At 39.9% G+C, this 17,727-nt stretch overlaps 1 protein-coding gene across 3 annotated transcripts in view; it reads right to left on the reverse strand.

Moving 5' to 3' along the window:
- The window catches only part of PTPRO (protein tyrosine phosphatase receptor type O), a 170,173-nt gene that overhangs the window by 69,667 nt on the left and 82,779 nt on the right, over window positions 1–17,727 (reverse strand). The window contains exon 1 of one of the 3 annotated variants that reach the window (XM_039708356.1): window positions 15,576–15,616. The exons of the other annotated variants lie outside the window; for them this stretch is intronic. Within the exon in view, the coding sequence (XP_039564290.1) occupies window positions 15,576–15,584 (9 nt within the window). The 5' untranslated portion in view covers window positions 15,585–15,616. Of the gene's footprint in view, window positions 1–15,575; window positions 15,617–17,727 lie in introns of those variants that run through there. 3 annotated transcript variants of the gene reach the window in all.

A 17,727-nucleotide genomic window follows, 5' to 3' on the forward strand; every position in this document is an offset into this window, starting at 1 on the left:
ACCTGGGGGGTGCTACAAGAGTGGAAAACACCTCAATTTTGAATTAATAGAGAGCATATATACCCTTCATAAGTGCACCAAGTGAACTAGTTCTCAAAGGCAGAATGCAATGCTTTACTATTTGCATTATCTACTAAGAGCACGGCTGGGAGGAAGCTAAGAGTTCTCACTTGTCAGAAAAAATTGGAGACCAAAGTGGTTGTTAAATTAATTTGTAATCACAAAGCAATGTAAGGGAAAATGGAGGAAGAGAACCAGACTTTCTCTTCCCCCCCATGTTGATCTATAATAAGAGAACAATGAATTTATTTGTAGATAGGGACTATTCCAGAATCCTAGTTCTTTGTTCCATATCTGTAAATGTTTTTAAAGGGGATTAGACACCAAAGCACCCTTAAGTATCTTCAAAATTCTGAGACTACTAGAGAGGTTTTGAAATTTGAAATTGGGATGCATTCATAAAAATAAACCAAAGAAAAAACCCACAAAACCATAGAGAGGTTTTGAAATTTGAAATTGGGATGCATTCATAAAAATAAACCAAAAAAACCAAACACAAAACCAACAAGAAAAAACCAAAAAAAACACCTAACCCCAAACTCCGCCAAATCCAACCAAAAACACAAACAAAACCTGTTCCAAATCTGGTTTTGTGACTTCACATGGGTCTCGTGCTCACCTTAAACAAGGGGTCTGCCTTATTCTGGTCATTTTTCTATCACCCCCTGCCTCTCAGCTCCCCAGAAAAAAAGCTGCAAACACCCACCACCCTTTCTCCACTGGTCACAGGAGTCATGGCATGTCTGTTTTTCTATCACCCCCTGCCTCTCAGCTCCCCAGAAAAAAAGCTGCAAACCTTTCTCCACTGGTCACAGGAGACATGGCATGTCTAGAAAACCCAAGTCTAAATCCAGAGCAGCAGTTTTCATATTCTGTGCTTACTACCCTTCCTTCCTAAGCCATAACTGTAATGTGGCTATGGCTATCCCTGAAAGATTGTTCCCTCAGGCTCAAGTACAGGTTTATTTTGTTTCCAGATCCAAGTGGAACCTGAAGTTCTGCACTTTGATTACCCTGTGGTGTCCCTGTGCTCTCTAAACTGGCACGAGATGAACAGACAAGCTGCTGAGATTTTCTCTGTTATTTATATATAGTTTCTGCAGAGGAATGGTATATTTTTTCTTGCTAAAGTATTTGCTGTGGTAAAGTGTGTGTGTGTATGAGTGTGATTGATTGTTTAGCTTGGTAAGGGTTTGTTTTTGGGGTTTTTTTTTGCCTTTTTCTAACCTGTGCTCAAAGGGAAGCAAGCTGACAGTGCCATTTCCCTGGTTACTAGCAAGAGATGAGCTCTGTAACTCTCTGTACAGCACAGGTCAATTGCAAATCCACACAGAACATTTCAATTGTAGCCACAGCCTGATTGTCAATTCATTTCTGGCATGGCTTTAGGCTCAGTTCAGCCATTTGTAGCAATCTGCTAAATTCATACCCGCAGAAGAACGCTCTGTCACATTGGCAGTGTGCTGCTCAGAAGTCACAAACAGCCCCAGACCCCAATGCTGCAAAAGCTCAGAACCTGCCACTGCCACCCTGCCCTGCAGGGACAGCCCCAGCAGGATTTATTTGGCCATAGTGTGTCAAGCATTTTGTTTTTAGCACAACTGCCAGAGGCTGTTGGACTTGAAGGAAGAGAAAGAGAGGAGTGAACACAAAGAGCTCAGGAAATGGAGCCAGGACCTTCAGCTGCTGGAGAGTCCCTCCAGATGTAAAAGTGCCACCCCAGCTGCCCAGAGCAGGAGACTGGCCAGGGGACAATGGCTGCCTAAATGAGGACACCTCAAAGATTTCCTGGCCAGAACTTTTGTGATGAGACTTTTGTATTTACTGTGAGATCAATCTGGCTTCATTTTATCATAACAAAAATTTGGTGTGCTGTCCAATCTTATCATCTAGGTTCCCTCTGTAGGGAGAGAGGGATCTGAAGAACTTCATTTACCCACTTAACCTTAAACAAGCTGCCTCCTGCAGATGCTGGTCTCTGTGCCCCTTCCATTTAAAAACCAAGAGCCAGATGAGACCAGAAACAGCTGTGTATGTTTTGATGGCAGCTGCAATTCAGATTTTTAAAGCCATTTTTATGTATTATGGCTCCTAGTATTTTTTTGTTGTCCAAATTGATATTATAAGGTTTCAATTTTGTTTAGCTACTCTCTTTTTCAGCAGTATAAAAGTGCATGATGGCTGTGACTGAGCAAGGCAAATAACTTCAAGCACATGGAAGGTCCTACTCAGCAAAAGATGCAAGCATGTCCATAAATCCTGTGCCTCTTTGACAAAGGCAGGCCCTAAATACAAAGAATCAATCAGGAGATCAAGGTCTCTTTTCTGGAGCTGCCAAAGAGTGATAACCCCTGAAACTTCCTTCTAATTTGTGTTGAGTCTTTTACGAAGCGAGGTTACTAAAAAGTCATTCAAAGAATAATAAAAGTCTTGGTCTCAGGTGATGCTGAGCCTCCTGTTCTGCATGTTAGTGTTCTCCTCACAGAAATTGTTATTCCTTGCTGTGGTCATGTGGGTTTTACACTTGGCAGTAACTCAGTGGCCGACAGGGATGCAGCCAAACCACTACAAATACATTCATCAGGCTAACATCTCAGGCTGAGGTAGCTCAGCAGTAATGGCATGGAGAGCAGACACATTAAATTTCTGTCTGGTTTGGCAGCTACGTACCCTGCGAGTGCAGAACTGAAAGAATTAAACTTTTGCCATTCGCTTTCTTTTATATATTTCTCTTTTAATACCTGACAGAGCTTTTCCCCAGGCGTGACAATGGCTAGCCAGGCAAGAGAAGGCTTAATAAACTGAGAGATGAAATCAGCTGAGAAAAGGCTGTGTGGAAATTGGCAATGAGAAGTCTGTTCCCTACAGGAGAATTGACTGTAAAACAAAAAATATAAATTTTCTGAATGCTGTTTCCTCATTTTAACTCAGGATGCTAAACCTCTGTAGTGTCTTCTGAAAAAGGATGAATTTATAAACAGCATGGCCTTAAATGAGTCAACATGACCTTTCCCAGACACACACCACAGTAAATATTTACTGAACTTTATTTCATAGGCATTAACTCATTGCTAATATAAAAAGCTTTCAGTCTGCTGGACAATGCAATATGTAATCCTATCATTCTGACATTTAAAAATATGCACAGCTTAAAAGTGATAATTATTTTCTTTCCTACTTATCTTCTAGATATGTGTTCACCATGTATTTGTTTATGCTGTAATTTTATTCTTCCACTTTATGAAGTATTTTTATTGTCAGTGAAAGGGAAGGATAAGGATGAAGGATGATGACATGAATTTTTTTTTTCTTTTGTCTTCTATTTAACTCGCAGCAAGTGGTGCTTCCACACATAAGCACTGCTCATTCTGCATTATACTAATCCAGGCAAAAATACATTTAGCCTGGTTGTCTGGCTGCCATTTGCAGGTCTTAGTGTGGCAATTTCTCAATAACTGCAGTGTAAATACACAAATCTCTCTTATCTCATCAACTCCTGCACTTCAAATTCATTCAATACATACATTGCCTAAGGTCTTAGCCAACTCTTTGAGTGAACGAAAATATTTTCCTAAATGTGACCATAAAAAGTCACAAGGAAAGTTCTGTAAATGTATATGGTGTCCTATAACCCAGATAAATATCTACAATATCCTTCAAAAAACCAAATCCAGGCACCAAGGTATTTTTTATGTTAAGTTAAATGTGCACCCTCAAACCTCTCCACCTTCACAGCCTGGCCCTTCACATACAACAGAAAGATGTAAGAAAAGGCAACTGGCAGCACTGAGCCCCTGTGCTAACAGAAACAGCTTCATCTCCAAGCCAAATGAGTGGTTTCTCTTAGTTATTTATAGCCCTTTTAAATTTTAATCACTTTATTTACTTATTCCCTGCCAGGTCTCCAGTGACCACATTCAGTTTTCCCTCCCCTTCCACTCCAGTGTGCTCCTAGAGCAGGGAAAGCTCTTTATTTCCACTACCAGCCTACAATGCTGTTTCTCAGCTCAGGTTTACTCTGGGTGCAATTTTTGCCTCCTAACTCAGGTGCCAGGAGAGCCAATGGACAGAATATGCTCCTGCCTAAGCTGCTCCTGTACCAGCCCTTAGAAGTTTAAAGCAGCAGAGAAGGAAGAAGGCTGGTGTTTCTTTGGGGTTCTCTTTTTGTGGCTGACAGTAGGTTACATCAGGCATTGTAGCTCTGGGCAGGTTTCTGTGATGTTTTCTCACAGAAGAAACCTCAGGTTTAGTGAGTCATGGAGTTTTCTGTCCCCCCCTCCCCAGACTTCAGAGGAGAAACTCATCACCCAACAGCACCCTGAGCTCCCTGCAAAGGGAGCAGCAAATTGACAGCAGCAAAAGTCATTTCCAAGCAACAGCTTCATGAAACACCAGCAATAACAGACTCTGCACTGAGCTCAAGCACCAGGCAAAACTGACTTAAATTACCACAAGGATTAGGACCATAAACACAATCAGTTGGCACAGCTCAGTCTATAAACAACAACAAAAAAAATGTATTTACCTATGGCAACAAAATGAGCCACGCTGTCCTTATCTCTGCTGCTGCAAGCACTTAAAGCATGCATGTGAAAGTGAACATTCATGCTTGCACTAAGTGTTTGCATGTTTATGAATAAACTGTAATCAGTTTGACAGTGTTCTTCCTTCTTGCCTTATTAGCCCTGTGAGATCTTCACTCAGCCCTCACACTTTGCATACCAAAAAGGCAGACAGGGAAAAACATCAACATCCTTGTGAAGTTGCACACAAGCACAGAATGTCCACATAAATAAGAAAATTAGACCCAAAGGCTAGAGACCATGCTCCAAAGAGCAGCAATGTCTTAGTATTGGCCACAGTAAAATGAGAAGCTGGGGAAATCTTGGATTTTTTTTTTCCCCCATTTGTCTCTACTTGAAAGAGGGGAAAAAAAAGAGACATGCATGACTGATAGTAATGGAAAACCTATTTGTGTCCAATTCACTGGAGAAACAGTACAAGGACATATCATCCTTGTGAAATGATTTGTCCTGTATTCCTTGAGCCAGATGAAAGCCCCATTATGTACAAAACAACACGTGCAGATGAATACAGATTTGGGAGATCTATTATCCTCTCAATACACTGCCTTGGTGCAACCTCTGTCATGAAAAAGGCTCTTTCCAAGCGCCTCACACTGTCATAAAGTGTGACTTTTCCCACTAGCCTAGAATAGATTTGAAAGTGCACAGCAGCACCGAGGAGCCATTCATGATCAGGGCTCTTGCTGTGAAACAAAACTGGCACAAGCTCCTGGAACCTACGGCAATTAACGAGTGTGAAATCAAAAAGCCGCACCACACCGACCGTTCCCAGAGCAAAAATAGAACGAAACAGCTCCATCTCCACAGCCCTGGCTGGCTTTGCAATTCAGAGAGACCTTTATGAGCACATCACAGCTTCATTCCCCCAGATGAGGCTGGTACTGATGTATTTGAACTTCTCAAAATCTTCCTCTTCGCCCCGCCAGGAGACACGAGGTACTCTTAGACACTGCTCATTACTAATTCCCTAACCTGACACGAAATTTGGGCAGGAACAGAAGATTTTTGAGATCTAAAGAATGGTTATGAAGTGACACAGGCATGATAGGAAATCTAAGTTTTTTTTTTCCTCTTGCGGAGCTAAGGAAAAAAACCCAAAACCCACAAAAAACAGGCCCAGGAGTCTGGCCAGTGCAGCACAGAGCACTGCAGCCTCTTCACCCTGCAAGGCATTGTGCTGCCTCTAAATTTTAAGGGCTTACAGAGCAACTCCATCTTCCACATCAAAGTGAGTAATAAAAGAAAAAAAAAAAGGAAAAAAAAGGGGAAAAAAAAGAGGAAAAAAAAGAGGAAAAAAAAGAGGAAAAAAAAGAGGAAAAAAAAGAGGAAAAAAAAGAGGAAAAAAAAGAGGAAAAAAAAGAGGAAAAAAAAGAGGAAAAAATCAGAAAAAACCAGAAAACCTGGGAAAAAAACCCACAAAAGGAAAAATGCCCCAGGTAAATCCTGAAAAAAAAAAAAGAAAGAAAAAAAAAAGAAAAAAAAGAAAAAAACCACAGAAAACCCTCAAAAAACAAAAAAAAACCCCAAACCAAAAAACCCCCCCAAAAAAAAAAAAAAAAAAAAAAAAAAAAAAAGGAAAAAAAGAAAAAAAAGAAAAAAAACACAGAAAACCCTCAAAAAAGAAAAAAACCCCAAACCAAAAAACCCCCCAAAAAACCCAGGAAAAAACCCCCAAAACAAAACAAAAAAAGAGGAAACCCCTGCCCCTACCAAAAAAACAACAAACAAAAAAATGTTAAAAAAACTACAGGGAAAAAAAAACACAGAAAAAAGGTGGGGAAAAAGACAAAAAAAAGAAAAAATAAAAGAAAAAATTTTAAAAAAGAAAAAAAATGCTTTGAAGCACCATTCTTGGTTGGAATTTTCTACACTCACATTACAAATAATTAATTCTAAACACACAAAATGATGGCTCTGCCAAGAAAAAAAGCAGTGTGCATCTAGACATGGTAAAACAGAAGCTGGAAGGTAAAGACCATGCTGGTTTACTAAGCAGTCCTAGAAAAGCCAGTAGCTCTCACACAGATGCAGTTCAGAAAAACACAATTGCCCAATCTGGCCTGAATATAGCTGATGGTAATGTTGATTTATGTTTGTTAAGAGACTTCAAGTATTTTACCTGAAGCTGAAATTCTTGCATGTTATTTTATTCACACTTAAATTTTGAAAAATTGTTATGAATATATTTGATGTCTACATCTTACATGGATGGTTTTGTTCTGTTTCATGGTAAATATTTCATGTGAGCTATTCCTAGAAATTTCAGAATGCATTAGCAAAAGCAGCTCAAGAATGAGGAGCTAGGGAGAAAGACCAAGAGCACAGATAGAATAATGATTATAATTCAAACAAAACTCCTCAAAGGGCAGAAGAAGCTACAACTGTGAGAACTAATTGATTTGATTCTACATACACAAAAAATGATAAGAAGGATTTTTGTACTGGTAAGAAAGATTTCTTTTTTTAAGAGTGATTTAATTAAATGCTCCTCAGATTTTATTTTTTTCTTTGAAATTTTCTCTGCCAGGCATCATATCCAAAAGAAAAAAACAATACCATCCAGGAAGCAATTATCTGCATTAAATGTGCTGTTTGACTTCTTTCCTGCTACAGTGATCTCTGCCAGAAGGAGAAACCAAGGAAACTGTGGGAGGAGGGGAAAAAAAAAATTGATTCAGCAATTTGAGAAGCTAAACACATTTCTCTGTGTCTCAATTAGTGGAGGGAGGGCTCATTCTGCAGGGGGAGCAGCACCAGGTGGGGAACAGCAAGGTTTTAAACAAACAAAAAACCCCCTAAAACAACTGTTTTAGTGAACGTGTGTGATGTTGGAAACTGGAGAAGCAGAAGGGGCTTGACACAGCACTATTTGCTGTGGATAACACCCCCCTGGAGCCACCACTCATCAGAGCTGCCCTTGCACCCTGGGTGATGAAATCTGGGGCTTGCCCAGCTCCAGCCACTCTGGCTCTGCCCTCCTCTGCTGGTTCCAGTTCAACTCCACACATTTGTTTGTCAGTTTTCAAGTGGATGCAATCCTTACATTCTTAAAACCCTGCTTATAAATGTTTTAGTTCTCCTGACTTTGGTTTAGCCCAGCTCCTGTTATCCTAGATAATGAAGAGTTGAAGTGAACACTTAATATTTAAAACATGTTTCCTGTGTGTTTTGATGATGTCAGCTTTCATGTTGAATCCTTTCACTGGTTATCCTGCACAGATTAAGGTTTTATCCTTTTGCACTCAATACTTTTGGTACCATTATTTGATGCCATTCTTTCCTATTACCAGCCTCTTGTTCTGCCAATAGCAGGAAACACAAATACCTATTTCTGCTTCTGCCTCTACTCCTCCCTATAAATGATACTGTCTGGTCATCAATAATCAAGAATGCCTCCTTCATACAGAGGTTTGTAAAAAATCTCACAGCTTCTATTTGCTTCATGTATATATTTAAAAATTATATAAATAGGAAGCATGTTTCATATAAAACGTGCATATGGTTTGCTCTTATGTTCCTCACTTTTAAAATGAATTTTTAAAACCAGAAACAGAAGTGCTTTGTATCTCCAACCAATTTATCTGTGTTAAATTCCTCAGTGTCTCTCCCTTTTGTATTGGTTGTTTGGTTTTTTTCCTTGTTCCTGACTGATGTGGATTGATGCTGCTCCTGTGGAGACTAAGCTGGTTACCTCATCTAGCAACCCGCCCAAAAGGTTTCCAGCCCTACCAGGAGCTCTCACTGTTCCTTCAGCCTGCAATGCAGCCATCCAGCACAGCTGTGGGCTAATATATCTATTTTAATTTTCATTTTTTGCCCCCCAAATGGATAAGGGCTCTGCATCTCCTCTGTTCTGTGTAAAGGACATCATCATCCTTAACACACAAGAGCCTGACCTGAAGGCAAGTGAGAACCCCACCAAATAATTTTGTTTGAAAATCCTTCAGTTGTGAACTATTTTCTGGTGTCAGTCATGGCAGCCCAGAAAATCCTTCTGCTAAGTTTGCTCTGATTTTGTGCACAGAAACAGTGTTTTTTGACAGGAGACCAAGAAAAGTCAGCCTGAAATAATTGTGCATTCCTCTGTGCACGACCGCTGCAGTGACTAACCCAAATTTGCTCCCTCAACTCTCTCTCTCTCCCTTCCAGAAGGCAGCTCAGTCCTGAAAACAAATGAGAGTGGAGGAGAAAAGGCAATTTGTCCTCACGTTATCTCCCCCACCACGCTTCCTCCCACTCCAAATTCAGCAACAAAGGAGAATGTTTTGGTTCACTAGCTGAGCCTACATTCCCAACTCCTGTGTTAACAAACAGCAATGGAAGAATGGTTTTGGTTAAATTATGTGGCTTTGCTGTTGCTGCTGACTGGGGAAGAGGAGAAAATCTGTGTGGTTTATGGCACAAATGTAACATGGGAAGGGCTCAATCCATAGGACCATCATGACCATCATTCAGTTTCCCAGGAAGTCTGGGAGCACTTCAGTCTTAAACAGAAGAATTTACTGAAGCTGCCATCAAGACTGGAAAATGCTCTGTATTTCTGTGATATGGTGTCTTTCACTGCAGAATATCAAAGTACTTTTCCAATACATGTTAATGAGCCCTCACAAGATTGCTATAAATACAGTATCATGTGTATATGACTCATGTGGCTTATTAATTTTACATCACCTACCCTGCTGCTTAAGCAAGAGTGACAGAGCAGCACTCAGGCAAATTCCTCTGCGAAAACTTTGCCAAAATAGCAGTACCTGTGTCTTCAGGGGTCAATCTGCCTCAAGGCTGATTCTAGTTAGCAAGATTCCGTCTGAGACAAATGTTCCCTGCTCACCACAGCCTTCCCAGTACAGTTCTCTTGACAAAAATTTAGAGAATTCTTCTAATAAGAAAATAAAGTCTAAAGCAAAGTATAACATCTCCTAGGTTAAACATCCCATCCTGTGTCTGTGGTCTACAGCAGGGTGAAAGGAAGAACTTTGCTAGGGGATGGATATGGATCCAAAAAGGCATAGATCCTCAATGGGGCTTGATTTTAATTAAAAAAGCAGGATGAAAAAGCAATATTTAATCTCTTAAACTTACCTATGCCCTTAACTGAATGACATTTTTACTTTGCTTAATTAACTATTAACACTGAGTTCCAGAAAAGCCCTTTGAAATTTCCAAGTGTTCACTCTGCTCCTGTGGCAATTAGCCCATTAAGGGGTTCCACAGGCAGAGCAATGATGAAGACACGTGAAGGATTTGTTTGCTTGGTTCTTTACAGGGGCTGTGAGCCAGACAGAAGATTTTTTAATTGAGATAAACAGGACTCTGTGCTCATACAGGTTGATGAGAGGTCAAGTGTATTAGCATGGGGGTAGCACTGGAGGATGGGAAGGTAAAATAATGCCTGGCTGTAAACCACCACATTAAACAAATGGTTAAAGGCCCCACAGAGTGTAAATAATAGAGCTGAAACCACAATAACTAGATTTCTTTAACCCACTCTCAGTGGAATCAAGAAAAGTGGATCTAACCACCCATTTCATAGTGATTTCTTTCTTTCCTGCACACAGGATGATTGATGTGGTGGAATTCAACACGAACAAGGCAGGCAAATTTCACCAGCAGCAGCCACAGAGGGGAGAGAACTGAGACAGGGTAGAGGGAAAGGAGAAACCCCCAGGAGCTGCATTGCTCTCACAGCAAAAAAAGGAGGAGAAAGTGGAGAGTAGTGTAAATAATAGAGCTGAAACCACAATAACTAGATTTCTTTAACCCACTCTCAGTGGAATCAAGAAAAGTGGATCTAACCACTCATTTCATAGTGATTTCTTTCTTTCCTGCACACAGGATGATTGATGTGGTGGAATTCAACACGAACAAGGCAGGCAAATTTCACCAGCAGCAGCCACAGAGGGGAGAGAACTGAGACAGGGTAGAGGGAAAGGAGAAACCCCCAGGAGCTGCATTGCTCTCACAGCAAAAAAAGGAGAAAGTGGAGAGGAAGATTCTTCTTCCTGTCCTCCAAAAAGGAGGAAGGACAGAACTAGCAGCTTCCTAGGTGTCAGTCAAATCCAGCAGCTCCCACCCTTCCCACACTGAAAATCACACTCATTTCTTGTCTTTGTTAATGGTTCCCCTCCATCCTGAAGCCAAAGAACTCCAAACTTCTCAATATTCAAATCCAAGAGAGCTTTTGTAGCTAGAGTGTACCTCTGAACTCTGAGCCATCCATAGATGGCTACAAGTTTCATTCTGTAATTGCCACAATTATTTAGAATTCAAGCCTGCAAAGTTTGATTTAAATGGAAAAACGTCAATTCTCTGTCTTTGTCAATTCAAAAAACACACTGAAGTTTAAACCTATTTAAGCCTTTGCTCTAGTAATTAAAGATTGAATTAAGAACTTTGCCATTTAAAATGTTTCTATCTCAGCCTGGTACTGCAAGTATGGATGTGTTCTGTTTGTCAGTACAAAAATGCTCTGGCATTCCAAGAATTTAATCTTAAACAGTGGGAGAAACATGAGAAAATTCAAGTGCATCTGCTTTCATGTTGCAGCAGCACAGCACAGCCCTCACCCAAATGGTCTTTGAATTGCCAACGATGATCAATCCATGAAAATCTAAGAAAAAAATTGGTGATAAACCATGCACAATCACCAAGAGAGAATCTGAGAGAACCTGCTGTGCACTGGGATCAGTCAGGCATGGACTGTCTGGGGAACAGCTGCTTCCACAGCCTGAAAAGGCTCCTGAAAGGATTTATCACCATTTCTGGCAGGGCACAATTTGGAAAAATCAGTGTTCTTGTGAAACACCTGATGGAGTTAAATGGAAGTGGCCCCTATCCACAAGAGTTACTAACTTTGGGGAGGAAGAAAAATGACCTTAGGAGCCTGTTTGTATTCCAGGGGTGGAAAGAAAAAGACACCTGGGGGTGAAGGAGGTCAAGAAAGGAGGTGAAAAGTCTCATGCAGTAGGAAGAGTAACTTATTTCTTTGACCAGCAGAAGGCTGTGCAGCAATTTGGCAAACAAGTCTACCAGTTTTTGAAGCTGAGACAAATGTTCCCTGCTCACCACAGCCTTCCCAGTACAGTTCTCTTGACAAAAATTTAGAGAATTCTTCTAATAAGAAAATAAAGTCTAAAGCAAAGTATAACATCTCCTAGGTTAAACATCCCATCCTGTGTCTGTGGTCTACAGCAGGGTGAAAGGAAGAACTTTGCTAGGGGATGGATATGGATCCAAAAAGGCATAGATCCTCAATGGGGCTTGATTTTAATTAAAAAAGCAGGATGAAAAAGCAATATTTAATCTCTTAAACTTACCTATGCCCTTAACTGAATGACATTTTTACTTTGCTTAATTAACTATTAACACTGAGTTCCAGAAAAGCCCTTTGTAATTTCCAAGTGTTCACTCTGCTCCTGTGGCAATTAGCCCATTAAGGGGTTCCACAGGCAGAGCAATGATGAAGACACGTGAAGGATTTGTTTGCTTGGTTCTTTACAGGGGCTGTGAGCCAGACAGAAGATTTTTTAATTGAGATAAACAGGACTCTGTGCTCATACAGGTTGATGAGAGGTCAAGTGTATTAGCATGGGGGTAGCACTGGAGGATGGGAAGGTAAAATAATGCCTGGCTGTAAACCACCACATTAAACAAATGGTTAAAGGCCCCTCAGAGCGTAAATAATAGAGCTGAAACCACAATAACTAGATTTCTTTAACCCACTCTCAGTGGAATCAAGAAAAGTGGATCTAACCACCCATTTCATAGTGATTTCTTTCTTTCCTGCACACAGGATGATTGATGTGGTGGAATTCAACACGAACAAGGCAGGCAAATTTCACCAGCAGCAGCCACAGAGGGGAGAGAACTGAGACAGGGTGGAGGGAAAGGAGAAACCCCCAGGAGCTGCATTGCTCTCACAGCAAAAAAAGGAGGAGAAAGTGGAGAGTAAGATTCTTCTTCCTGTCCTCCAAAAAGGAGGAAGGACAGAAGTAGCAGCTTCCTAGGTGTCAGTCACACCCAGCAGCTCCCACCCTTCCCACACTGAAAATCACACTCATTTCTTGTCTTTGTTAATGGTTCCCCTCCATCCTGAAGCCAAAGAACTCCAAACTTCTCAATATTCAAATCCAAGAGCAGCTCCTGTAACTAGAGTGTACCTCTGAGCCATCCATAGCCACTGCAAGTTTAATGCTGTAATTGCCACAATTATTTAGAATTCAAGCCTGCAAAGTTTGATTTAAATGGAAAAACGTCAATTCTCTGCCTTTGTCAATCCAAAAAACACACTAAAGTTTAAACCTATTTAAGCTTTTCCTCTAGTAATTAAAGATTGAATTAAAACTTTGCATTTATCTCAGCCTGGTACTGCAAGCAGTGTGCATGGATGTGTTCTGTTTGTCCGTACAAAAATGCTCTGGCATTCCAAGAACTTCATCTTAAACAGAGGGACAAGCATGAGAAAATTCAAGCACATCTGCTTGCACTTGAATTGCCCTCATCCCAATGGCCTTTGAATTGCCAACGATGATCAATCCATGAAAATCTAAGAAAAAAATTGGTGATAAACCATGCACAATCACCAAGAGAGAATCTGAGAGAACCTGCTGTGCACTGGGATCAGTCAGGCATGGACTGTCTGGGGAACAGCTGCTTCCACAGCCTGAAAAGGCTCCTGAAAGGATTTATCACCATTTCTGGCAGGGCACAATTTGGAAAAATCAGTGTTCTTGTGAAACACCTGATGGAGTTAAATGGAAGTGGCCCCTATCCACAAGAGTTACTAACTTTGGGGAGGAAGAAAAATGACCTTAGGAGCCTGTTTGTATTCCAGGGGTGGAAAGAAAAAGACAGCTGGGGGTGAAGGAGGTCAAGAAAGGAGGTGAAAAGTCTCATGCAGTAGGAAGAGTAACTTATTTCTTTGACCAGCAGAAGGCTGTGCAGCAATTTGGCAAACAAGTCTACCAGTTTTTGAAGTTAAGGCTCCCATTTTCAAGACCAAAAGCACCAAATTTGGTACCTTCCACTAATTATATCTGCAAGGGAGTTGTACTATTTATGTGTATTTTAAATTGGCTGGTGACCTGAGCTGTGTCTATTACAGTCCAAATGCAGTTTGCATATCATTCATTAGATAAATGAGGTTAGAAATGAACATAACTGTTTACTCAGAAGACATCCATTTAGTGAGCTGGCATTTCTTCATTACCCAAAATATATGATAATTGTCCATGTAATTCCTTCAGCAATTTAATTGCACACAGTCCTGCTTCTCCATGGAAATTATCTGTCAACTCCACATAATAATTATTCATCAGCCTCAGTTAATATTCAATCACACATTCGTAGGGCTGGATTGAAACTGGATTCAATTCACAGCAAGGTGAGCACCTTTTCTTAAAAAAACTACAACAATGAGGTTTTTATAACAAAATAAAAACAATTCAATGATTGAAGCGATGTCATGGCACGTGGTGTGGGGTATGCTGGCATATCTGAATAAATACAGCTTTTCCAGGGTGAAATGTAATGGTAAATCAGGGTAGTCACATTCTGCCCTGAAAGGAAAGATTCCCTCTGCAGGAAGGGTGGGAGGAGGAGTTTCTGCAGCTGGAAACAAAGTTTGCATTTTGCACTAAACTGATCCAATTTATTCTACTTCCACTGGAAACCTGACTCATTTCTCATGTAAGTTTGCTGCAAGCCTGTCTGTAAGTTTTGTGGTGCAGAGGGACTGGGTTCTGACAGGAAGCATTTCTCAGCCCTGGCACATCTGAGGCTGAGGTACAGATCTTGAGGGATATCCCTGAAAGATGGAATCGACATTGCCCTCAGATCACGTACAAGATACCAAAGCCGGCTCCTTGTTTACTGTCACCTCCAATTTATCCTTTGTGAGGCAGCCCCAAACAACATGTACCACAGAAGGAAAAGGAAAGCATGAAACAGTGTATGTGATACAACCCAGCAAATCTGTCAAAACATCTTAAACGTGTGTGTGTGCCTATCCCCATAAAACCACAAAGAGTATTCAGATGACTAGCTCAAAATAAATGCAAATCCCCAAGCCCCGAAAAATCTGACAGAAGAAGGTCTCAGCAGCTAAAAATGTAAGTTTGAAAACTGAAAAGGATAAACTGACAATCTAGGTCAGGTTTTGTGATACATTGGTGACTGGTTTCAGCCTTTCTGAACCTTTTTGTTCCTGATCCTTACACATCCTCGTGTTACAACTTGAAAAAATGAAAAAGAAAAATCTGTCTCCAGATCCCAAACCTTTTGGTTAACTAAATAAAGGGCTTTGCCCATCAAGGCTTTAGAATATTCTATTTTTCTTTAGACATTTATAGAGGAAAATACCCTGCAATGGAGTCAGTATTCAGAAGGGAACATAAATCCCCAGAACACAGACCTAACCCAATCAAACCATTTATGATCTTGAGGGTATCAAACAATGACACAGAATATGAAGCAACCTGAACAAGTGTGCATTTTACAGAGCCTACAGCATTTTATACTCTGTGAGTAAACAGGAAAATCTAAATTAACTGTCTGTATTGAGGTTAGCATAAATCACTATTCTGCATTCCTGTCATACTCCTCACAGCCTTAAAAACAGCACCTCCCTACTAATTTCACCTCTTCTTGTAGATACCAAATTTCTGTAACTGTGGTGGAGAACAAGATAGAACCAGGCTGCAGAAAATTTTGTCCAGTATTTTACTTTTTTTAGGATTAAAAAATGAGGCAACCAAAATTTGTTTGACAAGAAGGTTCAGCAACAAAGTGAATCAGAGTATTGCCTCCATGGATCAGGTAGAGATCAGCATTGCCCACAACCTGAAAACCCAGCTCCTTTCTCACAGCAAGGCAATTATGTTCCAAAAGAAAGTTTCAAAGAAGAAAAAATTAATACAGAGAAACTCTTACCTCTCCCATAATCAACCAAGAGCCTGCCTGCTCCCTCAGGATCTTCCCAGCCCTCCAGCAGGAGGAGGGAGCATGTGGGTTTCCATTTTAATTGTTTTAATTTCATGCAGGTGGGGAACATTTCTTACTCATTACACACCCCCATCAAGATGCAGAGTCAATAGACAGAAAATTTGCAGCATCAGTGCATCTTTAAAGTGGTTTGTATGTCCCAAAAGTGGAGAATTTTAGAGAAAACTTTCTCTAGATGATCATAAAAGTCTCTGCTTCCAGCCCAGGTCTCTGTGGCAGCCTTATTTATCTCCACAGCCTCCAGAGATTACATTTATTTTGGAGAGGAAGTCTGACCATGTACAAAAATCAGACAGAATTTTCTATTGAGTTCTGGCACACGCAGCCCTGTGTGTCTCAGAGTGGACCTCAGTGCACCTCCAAGGGCCAAGGGTGGCTCTTAAAGTTGCCAGAGATATTCTCATAGCTCTCCTGCTGACTTCAGAGGGGCTTCTGTTCCTTAGACTCTGGGGAGGGGGAAAACCGTGAATTTCTTATCATTTTTAATATCCATAAAGCAAGACCTGAGATGCACAGCTCGAGATGACTCAGAAATGCAAATTTTAGTATTAAATATTTTTTTTCCATGTCAAGATCACAAAAAAACTCCTCTAGAGCCAAAGAAATGCATCAGTCTATTTTAAATGTGTCATATATATGTGTAACAAGCACTTAAAGATTCTGTCTATTCAAACAGATTTCTGCACATCTGAGTAGGCTGAGGATCAAAATTCAGGCTCAGATTTGTGCCATTTGAGCTTAATATGGTAAATAAGGAATCTTCAGCTGGTGATCTCAGATATTTTTTCTGCTATCACACTCCTTCATCCAATTTTCCTGTTGCACTTCTGACACTTCCAGTACTGAATGGATATCAAGCATGGAATATAACATGGCTAAAAAATTCACACTCTAGAAAAATTTCTGATTTTAGATGCCACAAAGATTATTTGCTGGACTAAAGAGAAAAAAACCTTTTTTATTTTTTTGAAAATGCTTAGCTCAGCCTTAGTTATAGGACCTCAGAAAAAAAAGGTAATGACACAACAATGCTACAATATCAACTGCCATAATAATAATAATAATAATAGTTATTATTATTACTACTATTTGTGCTCTCTAAGCAAGTTCAAGGAAACACCTACTGTGCTTTTTTACACTAACTCAGGATCCTATTTAATAATAGAATTTCTTTAAAGTGGTCTAATGAAAACCATAATTTTCATGTTTCTTTCTTTATGGCCCAAGAGGCAGTTCCCTGAAGATCTAAAAACCTGAAGCTTTTATAATGATCTCTAATTTTATGAGAGAGAGATCTGTCACCTGACTGAGAGATGTCTGAAAGAACAAGCAAATGGGAAAAATTGTGGTATTTTTGCAGTTTGAATTAAAGAAATAAAATGTCTGGAAGGAAATTAGTTAGATAAGGTGATGAAGGATCTCTTTGATGCCCACTGAAAAGGGAACACCACTTTCTTGTCAGAGATATCCTACACATTTCAGCCAGTATAACCGAATAATAATTAGCTTTCCATGGCACTCAACAGAAATAGAAAATAAAGAAATACAGCTTCAGAAATGGTTACTTGAATAATGTCATTCAAAATTTTTTGTCTTTGAAGACAAGTGAAGAGCAGGTTTTCACACCTCAGGGAAAAAGGTTTTGCTTTTAAAAGTAAAGAACATAATTTATGCCTTTTAAAAATCCTGTCTTTAAATAAACAAAAGTTTTATTTTTCTAAGGCTATTGAACTAAAGGTGATTGTTGAAAAACAAAAAAAGATATTGGCAGTTGAACTTTCTTCCTCAAAAATATTTGTGGAAAAAAAATAAAAGTAATAATTGGCACCAAAAAATAGTTTGGAATTTCAGCTAAAAGTATAGCAGGGGACACATCTCAACTCTAACACAACCAGAAACACAAAAACATTGTTTCTTCAATAGTATTTTTTTTGCAACTATGTGCAAATAATTCCTCTCAAAATCTCTTTATAGCAAGGGCCAAGCCATGGATTTCATGTGAAAGCTCTGCAGCAGAATGAATAATAAAACCAGCACTGACCAAATTACTTGGAGCCATCTGCTCTTTTTGGGCTGCTCC

The sequence above is a fragment of the Passer montanus genome, unplaced genomic scaffold, assembly GCF_014805655.1.
Source record: "Passer montanus isolate IOZ18808 unplaced genomic scaffold, ASM1480565v1 scaffold20, whole genome shotgun sequence".
In the NCBI taxonomy this organism is placed as follows: Eukaryota; Metazoa; Chordata; class Aves; order Passeriformes; family Passeridae; genus Passer; species Passer montanus.